At 34.4% G+C, this 18,905-nt stretch overlaps 1 protein-coding gene across 2 annotated transcripts in view; it reads left to right on the top strand.

Annotated features, from left to right (window-relative positions):
* Nucleotides 1–18,905, top strand: part of Stoml2 (stomatin like 2) — a 213,702-nt gene that overhangs the window by 41,657 nt on the left and 153,140 nt on the right. For both annotated transcript variants that reach the window (XM_090382179.1, XM_090382178.1), the window contains exons 3-4: nt 3,269–3,368; nt 9,528–9,586. In XM_090382179.1, coding sequence (XP_090238305.1) covers nt 3,269–3,368; nt 9,528–9,586 — 159 coding nt within the window. The remainder of the gene's footprint in view (nt 1–3,268; nt 3,369–9,527; nt 9,587–18,905) is intronic.

The raw sequence follows: 18,905 nt of genomic DNA, 5'->3' as shown, positions 1-18,905 counted from the left end.
TCAAATTTTTGCTCTGCAAATAGATGAGTCAACAGATATCAGCGGGAAAGCACAATTAATGGGATTTGTTCGATTCATTAACGGAGATTTAATTATGAACCAATTTTTATTTTGTCAAGAATTGCCAGGAAGAACGACAGGAAGAGAAATATTTAATTGTGTAGATAACTTTTTCGAAAAGACAAAGTTATCATGGAATTTTTGTACAGGCATTTGTACAGATGGTGCTGCATCGATGATCGGACCTGAAAAAGGTTTTTTGGCGTTTGCAAAACAAAAAAATTCAAATCTTATTTCTACACATTGCATTATTCATCGAGAAGCTTTAGTAGGCAAAACTCTCCCGACAGAATTAAGCATTGTACTAGATGACGTAATAAAAATTGTTAACTATATTAAAAGCAGACCTTTAAAATCACGAATTTTCAAAGAATTATGCGACAGCATGGAATCTAACTACAATTGTTTATTACTACATAATGATATTCGTTGGCTTTCTAGAGGAAAAGTTTTAGCCCGTGTATTTGAATTGCGAGCAGAACTTTGTACATTTTTTAAAAATGAAATAAATACAGCAGGAAAACAAAAGAATCGTATGAAAATACAAAAATTTTATGATTGTTTTAAGAATGAATTGTGGTCTGCAAAACTGGCTTACATAGAACATATATTTGCACATCTTAAGGGCGAAACGAAAATATCTTAACGTCAACAGATAAGTTAATTGCTTTTGATAAAAAATTATGCTTGTGGATGAATAAACTTGATGAAAATAATTTAGCTATGTTTCCTAAGATTCCTGAACAGATGAGAAATTTTCTTGCACCAGTGGTGAAGAGCCATTTGGAATTGCTTCAAAAGGCAATAAAAACATATTTTCCATCTATTAAATCGGAAAAATATGACTGGATTCGAAATCCTTTTATTAATGATACATCAAACTGGAATCTTTGTCTTGAAGAAGAGGAAGAACTGATTTCCCTTTCATCCGATCGAACATTAAAAATCAAACATTCGGAATTTCATTTGGATACTTTTTGGATTTCAGTCAGAGATGAATATCCAAAGTTATCTAAAAGAGCAATAAATATTTTACTCCAATTTTCTACGTCGTATTTATGTGAGTTAGGATTTTCAACTCTCACTAACATGAAAAATAAAAAACGATCAAGATTGGAAAATGTCGAAGATGACCTGCGAGTTGCTCTGTCTGAAATAAGACCTGATATAGCAGAAATAACAAAACATCGCCAATCACATATTTCACATTGACTATAATTTTTTAAATAAAAATTCATTTGATTTCTATCAAATATTTGAATAATTTAAAGCTTTGTTGAAGGCGTACATATTTTCTTTTTGTAATTATTTATTTAATTATTTTTATATTTTATTTTGGTTGTAAGAATTGTTTGCATAACACAGATATAATATAAGTATAAATAAAAAAATTGTTATACAGTATTATTTTTCGTTCTATTTATTTAATTTAGAAATTTCTTCTTCTATGACTACGTAGGTGTGCCGCAAAATTTTTCTTCTTTGGAAAATGTGCCGCGAGAGTAAAAAGATTGAGAAACACTGTTTTATGTTATGCTGATGATATGAAGCTCCACATAATGATCTTGTGGTAACTGCATCAATTAATAACACACTCCTGGAATTTGCAAACTACCTGAATCATTTCAGACTGAAAGTAAACCCAGAAAAGTCTGAATTTATGATATTCTCCTTAAAGAAATGTCTTCCTATATTCAGCCAACACTGTGTAATGCTCCTACCCCCATCGTCAATAAGCCCAAATAAGCAGAAGATCTTGGGATTGTTTTTGACCCTGAGCTGTGCTTCAGTAATCACATGGCATAACCCAGGCAGTTCGATACTGATGAATTGCTAAACATCACTTACAGTATATTAATGATGTCACAACTACCAAAAACTATATAAAAATCACAGTATACTCTCTGCTTTTATATACTGCAGAGGTATGGGCACCTGGGGTAATGCCTCCCTAGCACAGTTAGGCCATTTTTCTCTGCTGTGTTTTGACTTTTAAAATGGGCCATAAGTAAACATAAACTTCCTCTACAGTTGAAGGACAACTGCAGTGGCCAGTTTTCTAAACAACTCACAACTAAAAGTTCACAGGGTCCTCATGCTGATTAGGGTGAAATGTCTTACCATGACTATTAAAATGATTCTTGGCCTATTTTAATTCCTTTGAGAGCATCCACCCTGTTCTTCTTCAAGCTCTCATAAACTCCCATCTGAATCTTGAGTATGCCTAATTTCCTCATACACTTTGCACTGAACAAACACAAAGACATCCCCCATTGGCTTTATCATGTCCCATCCAGATAGGTGCATAAGCAGCAGATTTCATAAGCGTCCCTTCATGGTTTCTGTTTAAATTCACTTTAATTTGAAAATACTATACTAAACTGATAGATACCTAAATGCAATAATGCATGTTACACTATCAAGTTTGCATTATATGTATTGCGCTATCAAGTTTATGTTGTGTGTATTATGCTATATTGTTATGTTCTTACTTGATTGTCTTTGAGCTACTTATTTACCACAATTAAAACCCTACAATTCCACTACTATGCACTACACTATACTACTAGTTACGTGATACAATATTAGTGCAAATTCACCAATACAAAGGCTGTGTGAATATTAATGTGGTACGTTACATACCAAGAGATAGTAATTTTATTAAAACCCGTTTGTATTGCTATAAATTATACTTTATAGACTTCTTCTGATACTGATTATACTACCTATGTAGAAACCTCCAAGTATTGCCTTTGTCGATAATAGTGGTGGCAAATTTCAAATGTTCTTGTCGATACACCACACTGGTGGAAGAAGTTGATTGTGATTTCTTAAGCAATTAATGGACAAGTAATGAACAAATTCACCAACTTAATCAGACAATATCAAATAATAATTATGCTCTAATTTTGAATCAAAAGTTATAAAAAGCAATAAATTTTAAGCAGTAAAGAAAGTTCCACATAGCGACTCCCAAAAGTGTTGTGTGTGCAGATAGCCTTAACGTTTGCTCTTAGTTACTTTAACACAGCCCATTTGTTGGGGTTTAGAGATAAGTTGCTAAGATATGCTGTATCCCTTTGTGGTTAGAAGTCAGACAATTGTAACTTAAGCTATTTTAGAGGGAATATAAATGATTTTATTGAAGTTTGCTGTTCACATGTGAATAAATAAGCTGAGTAGTAATTTTTGAACTCTTGTTTTTCAGGGTTTTAACCTTCTTATTCCATTTATTGATAAAGTGAAATATGTTCAAAGTCTTAAAGAGCTTGCAATTGATATACCAAAACAGTCTGCTATAACTCTTGGTAAGCAGCCACTCATTTTATTTAGGTTTTATTAAAATTTTTGTTAAATGAAACTTTGATTATACTAACTAGTTTTAAGAAATGTAATTTTTGAGTTCTTTCCATTAGGATTAAGTTTATAAGTTAATGATATGGATTCAGCTTATATTCTTCTTATTTTTTATTTGACTTTTTTTTTTTGAATTTGTTAGTCTTTCATGGTATAAATGGGCCTTTTACCCATTTGGAAAGTAATAGTAATGGAGGCATGTGATGCAGGAAAGCAAGCATATGAGTTTATGTAGCATCAGCCAAAAAAAAAATAAATAAAAAACCCAATTTCACACATCCATTCCCTCTAAAAGTGTGTCCATTTCCTCCTTGAATCTATCTAAGCTATCAACTTCCACGACGACAGATGGAAGTTTGTTCCAGAAATTAACCACCCTCTGGCTAAAGGCAAATTTCTAAAGGCTAAAGTATTCTACAACTGTCTTTCCTCAGTTTCAATTTATACCCCCTTGGATTCATAATCTGAGCAAATGGAAGAATCTCGTCAGGATTCAGTGTGCTCAACCCATTCAAGGCCTTATACACCTCAATCCGATCACCTTGCAGGTGCCTAGTCTCCAGCTGCTGAAATTTGCAGAACTTAATCCTTTCTTGGTAAGAGGATCCCTTTGTTCCCCTCACCAATTTTTTTTCCCTTGTCTGTACATTCAAGTAACCCTACATCCTTCCTAAAATGAGACCTCCAGACCTGTATGCAGTACTCAAGGCATGGCCTGACCATTGCCTTATATTAAGGGATAATCATCTTTTCCCTGCTAGCAAAATTCCTAAATTCCTGTATATCATTGACAATACCCCATGACCTGCTCTGGTAGCCTGTCTGCATTGATCAGAAAAGTTTATATCTGACTGCACAGTTACTCTCAGGTTTGTTTTATTTTCTACCACCCTAAGTGTAGTACCACACAGTTGGTATGTTTCTCTGGGGTTACTTTTGCCCACATGCAGTACTTTGCATTTGTCAAAGTTAAACTTCGGTTGCCACTTCTCAGCCCATCTGCCTAAATTTTCTAGATCCTGTTGCAGTAGCATACTGCCATTATTGTCAATAACAATCCTGCCAACCTTTATATTATCTGCAAACTTCAACATTAAGCCTGATTAAGCCATTAAGCTTCATCAATATCATTGATAAATATAGGAATCAGCAATGGGCACATTGTTGAATCCTGGTGGACTCAACTAATAACATTAGTCCACGAAGAGCAGTGTCCACTGATAACCACTCTCTGTCTTCTCTCACTCAACCACCCTTTTATCCATTGTAGCAACTTACCCTTAATACCATACTGCTTCAATTTGTACAGTAGTCTTCCATGTGCAACAGAGTCAAAATCTTTCCTGAAATTCAAGTATATATCAAAATTATTTTTTGCATCCAGTGCCTTTATAAACACATCATAGTACCAATCAAATTTGTCAGACAAGACTTTCCCTTAACAAACCCATGCTGTGTCTGAATTATTACTGCAGTCTTGTCTAGATGATCCTGCAGTGCATCTTTAACCAGTGACTCCATTATTTTCCCCGGGACAGAACTTTAACTAACTGTTCTGTAATTTCTCATGTCACCCTTAGACCCCCCCCCCTTTGGGAATTGGGGGCATACATTTGCACATCTCTAGTCCGAGGGGACTTCCCCTGAGTCCAAGGATGCTCTCATAATTATGGCTAAGGGTTTGCTTACTTCATTTGCCGCCTCCCATCCACCCATCCACCCCAGGTGCCTTTCTTATGTTTATCTTCAACAATTTCTCCTCCACTTTGCTCTCAGTTATTACAAAATCATTAAGCACCCTATTACAGTTTGTTAAACTTCTGGCATTTACTCCTTTAATAATTCCTCATGTGGGAATATAGATGCAAAATACTCATTCAGATTATCAGCTACCTGAGCAGGATAATCAACAGTCGGACCATTGATATCAAGTGGACCAATCTGATTCATCCTCTTCTAGAGTTTATATAAGTAAAGAGGGTTTTGCTGTTTTTCTTAGCATTCTTTGCAAAAAATTTCTTATCTGCCTTCGCTTGCCTATTCTCCTTTGTGACTTGGTTACAGACTAGCTTATGTCTGCCATAGGCTTCTTCACCTGATAAAAATGCATCCCATGATTTTTCTTCTCTGCCCTGAGTCTCATTAGTTCATCTGATATCCATTTAGGCCTTAACCTTGAACAATATTTCTAAATCGATATGAAAATCCTAGTAGCTTCCGTGATTGGTTCCTTCTTTGAATACTTCCTGCTTAGAATTTGCTGTTGGTAACATCATCAGTTCGTTTCACTGAACAGAATTTAAAAACTGTCTGAGACCACTGTAGTCACTTTTACGGAAACAAAAACCGGTTCTTTTACCCCTAATGGTAATTATAACTTTAAGTAAATCCCACATCAGTAGACTGTGATCACTGCCACCTAGTGGTTACTTTATTTGCAAATTCCTAATGCACAAATAATCACTGCTGATAACCAGATCAAGAGTGTTACACTCTTTTGTTGCCTCTTGAACGTGCTACTGCAGAAATCATTCAGTTAATCCACAAACATCTTGCTAGTGTGCAATGACCAATCCACAATTACCAGTCAGTATCTGGGATGTTAAAATCCCCCGTTATGACACAATCTGATTTACTGGCCCCATTCTATTTCTCTGTACAAAAGTTCATTGTACTCAGAGTCATTAGGCCTATAACACACTCCTACTCTCATTTTTGCTTTCCCAGTCACACGAAACTGACTCAGAATTGCATTGTCCATCTGTGTCAACTGGATGCACTTCCTTAGATTCTGGAATTCTGCCTCTTATAAGAGAAATAGTTTCTGTGGTTTTTTGAAAGGAGTGTGTTAGACGGTCATAGGCAGAAATGTTTTTGGCCCCACACATTTAATATCCTGATCTGGATCTTCGAGTACATGCGGTTGCAAACATTATGTGCGCGCATGCACACACACACACACACACAGGAAGTTGAAACATTGATTTTGCTTCTTTAAAGATATAAATAGCTTGTTATATGGAATTGTTTTGATAACAACTGTTCAAATATGATTGGTCAAATCACATTCATCAAATGGTAAACTATGGTTCATTACTACAGAGTACTCATCTGTGAGAAAAGTCTTTTTTTTTTTTTTTAAATCTTCTTTATTTTAATTATCAGGCCATGTCATTTCAAATCACTCGGGGATTAATATAGATTATGTGAGTGTCATCTGTAAAGAAGTTTTTCATCTCACAGACAAATGAACAATCCACATATAAGATGAATGGTCTGTATTTACATAGATTTTATGCCTTGCTTTAGTTTTTATTTTTTGTGATTTTTTTTTTTTTTTTGTTTTTTGCAATTTTTATGAACAGATGATGGATTCTTGACCAAATTCATCAAATTGGAATAACCGGAATTTTAAAAGAAGTTGCAATCCATGATTTTAACTGCTGTAGTTCCTTGGTTTGTGTATATTCTTGACTTATAAAAAAAAAAAAGTGACATAATTTTTCAGAGGGAACTTGTGCACCATGTAGTTTCAATCAGCTATCAAATACATCCTCACTCAGCAGAACAAAGTCTTCTCTTGTTTTAGATGCTCCGTGACCTTGGCAGTAGAAATACTCATGACTACTCAGCATCATCCTTCCAACTTATTCTTCTGTAGTAATCAGTTTTCAAAATGAAAGTAGATTTGAAAACTGTTGGTAAAATAAATTTACATATAATATTCTTTAATATATCTAGGACATGACCTCAGTACATGGAAATGAGGTATATTGGATTGAAGAGTTAAGTTCAGATTCTCAAATGCTAGCATAACATTTAAAATAAATAAACAAATTACTTTATTAGCCAGAAAAGAGAGGAACATGAACAAAAGCAAGGATAACATACTTAGAATTATCAGCTTGTATGACCCAAAGATTGTTGCTGTTCTACCAGTCTAGTTACATATTTAACCAAAGACAGCCAAAGTGTACATGCATGCCTAAATCTTTTTTTTTTTTTTTTTTCTTCCTTCAGTGGCATGCATCAGTCAAAATTGTTTGAAATTTATCTCTCCTTTTAGCACGTCCTTCTAGAGAATATTAAATTTCCACTAGGTATTCATCTACTCTCACAGTAAGACATGCAGATCCCTATTCGGTACACAAATTAATAAGATGACAGTGGCAGCTTATTACCACCAAGTACTCAATCTCCTCTTTTAATACCTTTGCTACTCCCGTTTTTATGCTTAACATTGCATTATCTCTCTATTTCTGCACTATATCTCTTATAAGAGGTGCATTATCAAAACTAAGTGCCGAACAGTTCTCCCAAGGAATTCCACATGCCTTCACGTTGTTCAGATGTTCAGTGTTGTACCCTCTAGAGTTACCTTCCAATGCTGGCACTGAGATTGTTAAATGGAAAGCAGCTTACTTTCAACCTGGAAATTTTTTTTATTACAAGAGGCCACCACAGCGAATATAGATTAAGATTACTTTGATCACTGCCATCTGTAGCAATTGAAAATTGTGGTTACTACTTTCTTTCCCTATCCGTGCAACTAATAGTGCAAAACACATTCCAAAAAAACTAAAAAGATCACATTTTGGTCATTTGCCATTGCCATTTCACTCTCAATAATGTCTAAACTATGACAGATAGACATAAACAGTAAGTGACAAAATTGTTCAGCAGGAAACGTAGTTTTTACATCTATAAATAGTTTTGATGTAGCTCTTATGGTTCCCGAGTAATATCGATGCAAATTTGAGAGAGTTGAAAAATTCGAGCATTTTCAAGTTTGTTTTTGCAATATCTTGAAAACTATAAATGTTTGACAAAAATAGTAAGCAACAAAATTGTTGCACTTTGAGAGCTCTACAAGGATATATAACTAGATTTCAAATAGAGTTTTTAGTTTTCGAGAGTTGAATAACTCGTTAAAGTAACTACATTGTTCAGTTACTTTGCATTTGTCAAGCAGTGTGGTTGTGTTTCATTTAGTTAGGTTGTGACGATGCCGAAAGTTGCATCAACTAAACGTCTTCAAAAGTTTTGACAAAATCACAAATCTAACATTGAAAAGCAAGCACCAAATTCGGCGGCGGAACACAAGAGAGAGAATCGTAAGGGTAAATGCCAGCAAGATCAATTAGAGGCAGATGTCCGGCCATCAACATCGAAAATAACAGTGCAAACATGCAACAATAAAGGTTATCACAAACAAACTGATTTTATTAAGCTTAAATTGTATTTTTCATTTCACATGATGTTATTCATGAATCCACCTTCTGCTCCATGGCGCCAACGTCATGTTTTTTTTTTGCTTTTTGCTATCAGGAAACATTTTTGAGCAACACGCCTGTATGATTATAAACAACTAAGAGGAAGATTATGTTCTGTGACAAGAGATGCATATATCACATCATATTTCTTTCTATGCACTGCATACAGTCATTAAGTATATTTGTTTGCAAATATGTGATTACATCACATTTCCCTCTGCTTGAAATTTAATAATCATGTCTATAATCAGTACACAAGGCAAATGTGTTACCTTTTTCAGATTTTACAATGTACTCGAAATCTTGCATATGTCTTCTGAAGTATTACATTGTATTTCTTGGGCATCTTTCTGAAATACATTGTTAATTAGCATCATGCTACACAAGTGGCACATAACAGAGAACAACACTATTGTGCATTTCTATTTTGCAACACAAACTACCACAGCACACCTGATGGGCAATTTGTTAATTAAAAAAATAAGCAGAAATTTTCAAAATTTAAAAAAAGCTCTAATTTTAATGCAGTTTTATTATTTTTTTGTGAAAATAACAAGATGAAACAAAACTGAAATTTTGCAAAAAGATATTAGAGAAACTTTTTGTTGCCAACTATCTTATGATGGTGAGACCGAGAATGTCAATTTAATAAGAAAGATGGATTCTATATCACAAATCCAGAGAGTTGGCAGCTGTTGCAAGTCAGTTCTGTATTTTAGTGTATCATGCTGAATTATATTCACATGCATACTGTATTGTTATGATTTCTTCTGATTTTAATGTTTGTGTGTTTTATAATTTAACATATTGATTTCTTTCCTTTTGCTGTTTTTTTAGACAACGTTACTTTGAACATAGATGGTGTTCTGTACTTGAGAGTCCTTGATCCTTATAAGGTATGTTTTAAATAAATATCATGGCCATATTTGTAATCTCTAACAATATATAATTGTCAATGTTTCTGTTGTTTTGCTTATGATATTTCATTACTGAAAGGTGAAAAAAAGATCCACTTTTGTGAACAGTGTAAGTATGTTACTCCCTCACTTTACAGATATTGTAACATATGTACAAATGACGCAATGAATCTAAAATATCAGAGTCCAATGTTGCAGATCCTGACATGGAAATTTCAGCCAGGTAATAATTTATTTTATTTTATTATTTTTTTTTTTTTTTAAGAAAACCCCAAACACGAAAGGTATCAAAACCTATAGTACTTAGTACCGTGCATGGGTTGAAGGAGAAGTATGGGGGGAGGGGTGTGCCGGAAACTTTGCTCTAGAGACTAAACATGGGTTTCACCACTTCAAGCCTCCAATAAGCAAAGTGGTGGTATTTCACCGGTTGATGAAAGTCATCTACCACATATATATAGTACAGTTTGCATATCACAATATAAACAAAGCACAGTATGGTATAATGTTATTAAATAATCAAGGTGGTGATATTACTGTCAATCAAATTTAACTCAAAATCCTGCAGTTCTGGCCCCAAAGTTGTTGGATTTGAGAATTTGTATATATTTTACACTACATATTGTATATGAAGGAATATTTTGGAAAGAAACTTTGTAAGCATGTACTGCTTGTTGACACTATCTTATTTTGACATGGCCAAATGGTCAAAGTAGATTGTAGTCAAAGTATAAAGTAGCACACTCATGCGAATGCTTCAAGCTCACATGGCTACTGAAAACATGATTAATGATTGTATTCTTGTCAAAATTATTACTTATAGACTCCTCTGACTTATGTGGCCTGGCTGGAGTATAAATGGATTTTTTTTTTTTTTTGTCTCTGCAGTTAGCACTTTTGAAGGGCACGAAATTTTAAATAAACATTATATAAAGAAGGATTTCATCTTCCGTAGTCCCAACTCACAGGAAACCGTACCATGGTGAAACAAAAATGAAAGACAAAGCATTTCAGTAATCTCTAAACCCCTTCAAGGGCTGGGATGGGAGGCTTGTAGTTCAACACTCTGGCAACCTCAATCACAAAGTACTTACTAACCTAAGAACTGAAGAGAGAGAAAGAGAAATCAAATATTCCTGGATAACATGTTTTTAATAGAAATTTCACTCAGAGAGTTGTAGAAAAGTAACATTGGATGGAACTATTGATCTGTACTAAAAGACTGAAACCTGGATATTTACATTAAACCAACTATTCTAGAAAAATTGAGACTGGAAGTAAGTCTTAAATTTGAAGGATGGAGCAAACCAACTAAATAAATAAAATAAAAAAATTAAAACAAAATAAGTTTGTAATAGAAGACATGGAATCTGGATATTTCTTTGTAACTAGCTAGTTAGAATGCCTACAACTAAAAAAATTCCTCAGATTGGTGGGGAGGGGGAAGAGAAAAAGAAACAAATCAAATGAACATGTAAATAAGGGTTTTGTGTTACTTGGATATGATACATTGGAACAGCCTAGCTAGAAAATTTGAAACTGAAAATAATTCTTGAATTTAAAAAATTAAGCTATGCCGATGGCAAAGGGAAGGTTGAACTAGAATAGCTTAGGCCTCAAAAGCTACTGGTTCCATAAAGCTGAATCTGAATAAATTTGCACATTCACTACTGAAACATTATAACAGAGAGTTTTTTTCTTGTGGCTGTGACCAGAAAAAGGGTGTCAGATTTGCTGAATAACACTGAATGAAATACTTATCCACAGACTTGCTGAGTCATTTTTGTTTCTTCTACTGGCACCTAGGGCACTCTCAAAAAGATCATTTTGAATAAGTACTGAACTATAGGAAAAAAAGAGAAATGTTAATTTTTCTGGGATAAAATTCCACAAAATTATTCCTTTAGCATCAAAAATTAGAGCAAACATGAGTATTTTGGCAGAGTGAGCAGTAATTATAGCAATGTTTGCACTGTCCCCACTTTGCTGATCCTTCATTATAACTTTAACCCTTTTAAAAAGTTTCCACTACAAGTCTGAAAGTATTAGTTCTGTAGGCTTCTTGAATCATGTTATATTTCTCCTTTCCAGGTTCAACAGAAAACCCTATTATGAATGTTTATTGACAGTCACAGAAACTTTTGCTTCAGCAGCCATAGCAATTAATACTTCACAAAAGAATTAACTGTTGAATAATGAACAGCTTCTTGAATCATGTTATATTTCTCCTTTCCAGGTTCAACAGAAAACCCTATTATGAATGTTTATTGACAGTCACAGAAACTTTTGCTTCAGCAGCCATAGCAATTAATACTTCACAAAAGAATTAACTGTTGAATAATGAACAGAACAGTAAAGATCACACGAGTGTTGAGTGAGAAACGATTACTCTCTTACACTGTGCAGTCACCAGATCTGTTGTAATGATAGCTGTGGAAGGGTGTTGCCAGTTCACAGATTTTTTAATCTGCCCTCATAAACATTGATTTTAAATTTTCCTTTTTAAAATTTCCTAGGTCATAATAATGATGTAATCTCAGGGCAAACTTGGGCTCTGAAACTAGTAATTGTCCTTTTTCTGCCTCAAGCAGCAAGATCTACTGAGTATATAATCATAAACTTTGTAACTTATGTTATTTTTGAATTTATTTACAAATTCATTATTTATATTCTGGTCAAAAAGGCTTATTTTTTATGAGCATTTATGAGTAATGTTATTTTGTACTTTTAAATACTTTATATAGTGAAGCCTTTCAATAGTATTATTCATTATACCATGGTTTCATGTATATAATGGGTGCGAGACATGAATTGTTCCTCCCTCTCCCAGAAAAGCATGTAATGTACATAGCATTACATAATGTTATTTGCCGTACAGTACCTAACATTATAACTATGTTCAACTCTACTGTTTATAACAGTTGAACAGTAGAGTTGAACATAGTTAAATGTCCTCCATTTAAGAACACCTTGGCTATATCATAAAAAACATTGGCAACTGAATGCCATGCAGTAGAGTAGTTAAGAGTCGCTTTTAAAGTGAACAAGTACTTCACTTTAGCTTAGATCTCTGACTTTTTTTTTTTTTTTTTTTCCCCTTTATAGAATTTTTTTTTCCCATGTGGATATTCATATTTTTAAGCACATTAATAAAAGTTATTACATTTCTTTTTTTATCATATATTTTACTTTTATCATCCAAATCTGTAATTCCCAGTGGGTGTAGTCATTATGGTAGTACAGCTCTTCTTCTCAGCTTTCATCCTTCCATTCACTATTTTCCTCCATTCTATCCTATTTCATGTTGGATCTTTAACCTTAGTTAGAGTAAGCCATCATCCTTTTAATGTTTGACACTGTGGATCCACTCTCCTCTTGGTATGCTTCTGGATTCATTGCCATTCATTTTTTCTTCAAGTATCTGTTTGGCTCATCTCCTTTCTCCCATCATTTTTGACTTATCCGTACCATCTTGTTTACTTCTCTTATCTTACTTGGATATTTATTACCCCAAGATTTTTTCTTATTTGTAATATGGTTTTGTCATTGCTTCCACCTGTTCCATATATTTTCTCAAAACTCATTTTTGAAGATTCAAATTTTTTATTACTTCTATATTTCTTGCCCAGCTCTCAGCTCTGTAGGTTAAAATAAGCTTAAAAATTGTGTTATAAACAGTTTTGTCTTTTGGATAATTTTTCGTCTGATCCATGTTTAATTGTCGTCCCACTGTTCCTGCTTTGCTTATTTTATTTATTTCCCTATCTAATCTTCCATCTTAATTAAAGACTATTCCTTTGTATAGTTACTAACAAGTTAGGAACTATACACTAACAAGTTAGGAACTATACAAAGTTACTGACTTGTTCAAATTTTGGTTACAGTGCAATTATGGTAATTTGAACCCATACTAATCCAAATTTCTGCTAATCTGAACCAAATTCTGGTTCAAATAATTTTTTTTAAATAATTGAAAAATAAATGAATTTTAAAATAATGTTTTAGTTCTCTGTTTAGTTCTAAATAGAGAGTTTGGAATTTTCTTAAGTACCATGAATCAGTGTGTGTTTATACTGTTGCTACCAAAGTCCATTGATTACCGCTCTGTCTTCTCCACTCAGCCATCCCTTTATCCATACTAGCAACTTACCCTAAATGCCACACTGCTTCAATTTGTACAGCAATCTGTTATGTGCAACAGTATCAAAAGCTTTTCTGAAATCTAAGTATATATCAAAATTATTTTTTGCATCCAGTTCTTTTATGATCAAATTGGTCAGACAATATTTTGCCTTTACAAAAAATATGCTGTGTCTGAAGTATAACTGCAGTCTTGTCTAGATGATCCTGCATTACTTCTTTAACCAGTGACTCCATTATTTTCTCTGAAACTGAAGTTAAACTAACAGGTCTGTAATTGCTCGTATCACCTTTTGATCTCCCTTTGTGAATTGGGTATACATTCATACATCTCCACTGCACAGGTTTTTGCTTTCGTAAAGACTGGCGCCTCCGTAGCCAGGTGGGAAGGAGCAGCAGTGCGTAGCACACGCTTCTTGATTAGACCGGGGTTCGAGCCCGTCACCACCAAATACAGAGGATGCGGAAAGGTCAGGGAATGACAACCGCATATCCCGGAGCAATATGGCCTTAGTTGCTAATGCTCCTAAAAAAAAAAAAAAAAAAAAAAAAAAAAAAAAAACCAAGCTTTCGTAAAGGTAAGTACAGTGGTCTCAGACAGTTATTAAATTGTATACAATGGGATCAACTGATGATGTTACCAACCGAAAATTTTAAATGGGAATCATTCAAGGAAGTAATCTTGGAAACTACTAAGATTTTTGTCCCAAATAAGAAATACTGTTCAAGGTTTAGGCCTAAATTGATGGCAGATGAGCTAATGAGACTTGTGGCAGTGGAGAAAAATGCATGGGTTACATATAAATTATCAGGTGACAAAGAAGACTATGGTAGATATAAGTTTGTCTGTAATCAAATCACAAAGGAGGTTATGCAAGCAAAGGCAGATTATGAGAAATCTTTGGCAAAGGATACAAAGCAAAACAGCAACGACCTCTTTATATATGTAAACTCTAGAAGGAAAGTGATGAATTAGATTGATCCACTTGATATCATTGGTTCGATTGTTGATGATCCTGTTGTGGTAGCTGACAAACTGAATGAGTATTTTGCATCTACATTCACACATGAGGAAGCCTGTAGGGAAGTGGAGGCCAGAAGCTTATCAAACTGTAACAGGGAGCTAAATGATTTTATAGTAACTGAGAGCAAAGTGGAGAAGAAATTGTTGAAGTTGAACACTAGAAAGGCACCAGGGGTGGATGGGATCTATCCTGTTTTATTCAGTTATATTAAAGGAGGCAGCAAAAAAAGTAAGTAAACCCTTATTCATAATTATGGATGTCCCCATGGACTGGAGATGTGCAAATCAGAGGATGTCCCCATGGACTGGAGATGTGCAAATGTGTACCCAATTAACAAAGGGGGATCAAAGAGTGACATGAGTAATTACAGACCTGTTAGTTTAACTTCTGTTCCAGGGAAAATATTAGGGTTACTTGTTAAAAAAGCACTGCAGGATCATATAGACAGGGCTGCAGTTATAGTTCAAACACAGCATGGGTTTGTTAAGGGAAGTTTTGTCTGAAAAATTTGATTGGGTACTATGAAGTGGTGACAAAGGAATTGGATGCAAAAATTAATTTTGATATCATATACTTGGATTTCAGGAAAGCTTTTGATACTGTGGCACATGCAAGGCTACTATACAAGTTGGAGCAGCAGGGCATTAGGGGCAAGTTGCTGCTATTGATGTTGAGTGGAAGAAGACAGAGTGGTAATTAATGGACACTGCTTTTTGTGGACTAATTTTGTTAGTGGAGCCCCTCAGGGTTCAGTGTTGGGCCCATTGTTGTTTTCTGTATTCATCAATGATATTGATGAAGATATATCAGGGTTAATGTCCAAGTTTGCAGATGATACGAAGGTTGATAGGGTTGTTAATGACAGTAAACTACCGCAACAGGGTCTAGAAAAGTTGAGCAGGTGGGCTGTGAGGTGGGAACTGAAGTTTTAACATTGATAAATGTAAAGTGCTGCATATAGGTAGCTGTAACCCCAGAATAACATACCAACTGTGTGGTACTACACTCAGGGAAGTGGAGAATGAAAAAGACCTGAAGATAATTGTGCAGTCAGATGTGAAGTTTTCTGAGCAGTGCAGACAGGCAGCTAGAGTAACTCATGGTGTCTTGTCAAATGAAATACGGGAATTTTGCTAGCAGGGATTAGGAGGTGATTGTCTCCTTATATAAGGCAATGGTCAGACTAGACCTTGAGTACTGCTTGCAGGTTTTGAGGCCTCATTTTAAGATGTAGAGCTGCTGGAACGAGTGCAGAGAAGGGTAGTGAGATTTGTGAATAGAAATGAAGAAAGGCTTAAGTTCTGAAAATTGCAGCGTCTGGAGACTAGGCACCTGCGAGGTGATCTGATTGATGTGTATAAGGCTTTGAAGCAAGCTCAGTGGTCATGAGATTCTTCTTTTTGCTCAGATTACTCACCCGAGGGGATATAAATTCAAATTGTAGAACAGATGTGTGGAAATTTTCCTTTAGCTATCGGGTGGTTGATAGTTGGAACAAACTTCCATCTGTCGTAGTGGAGGTCGACAGTTTAAATAGGTTCAAGCAGAACTAGACTAGCATTTGGAGTGAATGGATGGGTGAAATTGGAAGTTTTTTTTTTTTTTTTGGATGATGCTATATAAGCTTGCTTCCTTGCATCCTATGCCTCTACTAATGCTAATGTGCAATTATTTCTCTTCAATACAAATTCCAATAATTTCATTGATATATTGTGTTTCAAAAGATTGGCTTGCTCGGCTGATATATTTATGCAGCTCAACAAATTGAATTGAATTAAAATTTACTGGTTTCACATGTAACTGCATTTATTGTCATGGAATTTATGATTAAAGAATAGGAAAATAATCAGATTGTTGCTTTTCCAACACTTAGTGGTTTTTTTAATTGAAACTGGACTGAAATCGAAGCAAGGTGTAAAAATGAATATCAAATAAAACTTTTCAGAAACAAACATTATCTTTCATTCATACTTTCCTGAGAAACCATGATAACAAAAGTTGAATATGATATCCTTAGTCAGACATGAAAAGATTCCCCAATAACTTTTCAGTTCGAGAGCATTAGCATTAGTAGAGGCATATGATGCAAGAAAGCAAGCTTATGGAGCATCAGCCAAAAAAAAACAAAAAAACAACACACCACTCCCTTTTCACCCCTCCGTTCGTTCGAAATACCTGTCCAGCTGAGCCTTAAATTTATTTAGGCTATCAACTTCCACAACAAGGGATGGAAGTCTGTTCCACCAACCAACTACCCGCTGGCTAAATGCAAATTTCCACACATCTGTCTTTCCTCAATTTGAATATATGCCCTCTCGGGTGATTATTCTGAGCAACAGGAAGAATCCCATCAGCATTGAGCATATTCTCAAACCATTCAAGGCTTTATACACCTCTATCAGATCACCTTGCCTGTGCCTAGTCTCTAGACACTGTAATTTGCAAAACTTAAGCCTTTCTTTGTAAGAGCAACCCTTTGTTCCATTCGCTAATCTTGTTGCCCTTCTCTGTACTACTCATTCCAGCAGCTCTACATCCTTCTTGAAATGAGGCCTCCAGACCTGTATACAGTACTCAAGGTGAGTGAGTGAGTGAACAAACTTTCTTGTGATGGGTAATAGCACAATGAATTTTAAATAGGAAATTCATTCAATTTTTGGTTAAAAATAAGAGCTTCAGATAGGCTTTAAAATTTTTGTTGCTGTTTAGTACGTCATGTTTATGTGAATGTGGATTCTTGGCTATATGTATGATTAAAAATAAATACCAAAACAAATTGTATGTTGAACCTAGTGTACATTTAAAATTAACAAAAATTTCTCCTGATATATCAAATTTTTGATAAATGATGTAAGCAGAGCCCTCATATTAATTGAAAATAGTTAATCTTAATCTTAAATTTTTTTTCTTTTTTTTAATTTTGATATCATCCTACCCATCAGTGAACAATATGAACATAAGAAAGACCATTAATTTTGATCCTAATGACTGGTAACTGGTTATTGATGCTGCTCTATACAAATTTTAAGTTATAAAAAGAAATAAGGTTATAATGAAAAAAACAGTTTAAAAATAATGCTTTTTGTTCATGCCTGTTTCTACATTTTATGTTTTATTACTGTTACAGTACAACAACGTCTCAAGTGGTACATTTACAAAAAAAGGTTGAGAAGCCCTGGCCTAGATGGAATGTTCAGTGATAATTTTGTGGTTGTGATGGGCGCATTGTTGAGTATGAATGAGTGCAATCACAATTTTCCATCCTTTTTTAAGCATTGCATGCCAAATACAGCTGAAACCCATTAAAACGTGATTTCGCTTATAACGTGATACAAACATGTCTCCCATTTTTTGTCAGTCGGAACGTGTTTTTAGTCACTGAAGATCAACATTTTGGATTCCTTATGAACACATGGCAGTATTTTCAGTGTGATGCAAATCTGCGATATGCATTATTCTTTGATTTCCATAAGAAAAATAATAAACAGTTTGTAACTTTACTGTGAAGTGTTTGAACATACAGTATATTTTAAAAAGTTTGTAAGACACAGAGTCTTGAAAATATCTATTTCTCTCGACAAGAATAGTATGTGAAAATTAAACAGTTTTATGAACAAAGAAAACATTTCAGAAATATTTCAGTTAGTGGGAGTGGACTTGTCAGAACAATAGACAAAGTAAAGTAGAAAGACCGTGGATTTAAAGGGTGCTCAGGGAGGTAGTTAACATCAGTTTAATCCATCTATCATACTGCCACTTAAGACATGGCATTTAGTGATTTTTGGGAAAGGTGGCTCAGGTAGTTCAAAAATAGTATAGACAATAGGGGGTTCTAATGGTAGGAGATGAAAAGGTTCCATGGTAATGGAAACAAAGTCAGTGTTAGTAATGTATGAGAAGAATAAGTTTAAGAAATAACATAGTGATTGGGTCTGTACAAATTGGTTAGGTGGAGATATACAAATAAGAGGGAAATAAGTAGGGGTTTCATGTGGAAAAACACCCCTCGTACAAGTTCAATCACTGTCAGTTTTTCTTGTTTTTCAAATTGTAAGTTGTATTTTTAAAATACAGTATAAATTTAAAGAAATATTTTACCTTAGAAGAAAAAATTGCTGCTCCTGACAGAATCA

The sequence above is a fragment of the Mastigoproctus giganteus genome, chromosome 9, assembly GCF_048544385.1.
Source record: "Mastigoproctus giganteus isolate SK-2022 chromosome 9, ASM4854438v1, whole genome shotgun sequence".
NCBI classification, from domain to species: domain Eukaryota; kingdom Metazoa; phylum Arthropoda; class Arachnida; order Uropygi; family Thelyphonidae; genus Mastigoproctus; species Mastigoproctus giganteus.
Note: the sequence above shows the minus strand (reverse complement) of the source record. Positions and strands in the feature narration are given on the sequence as shown.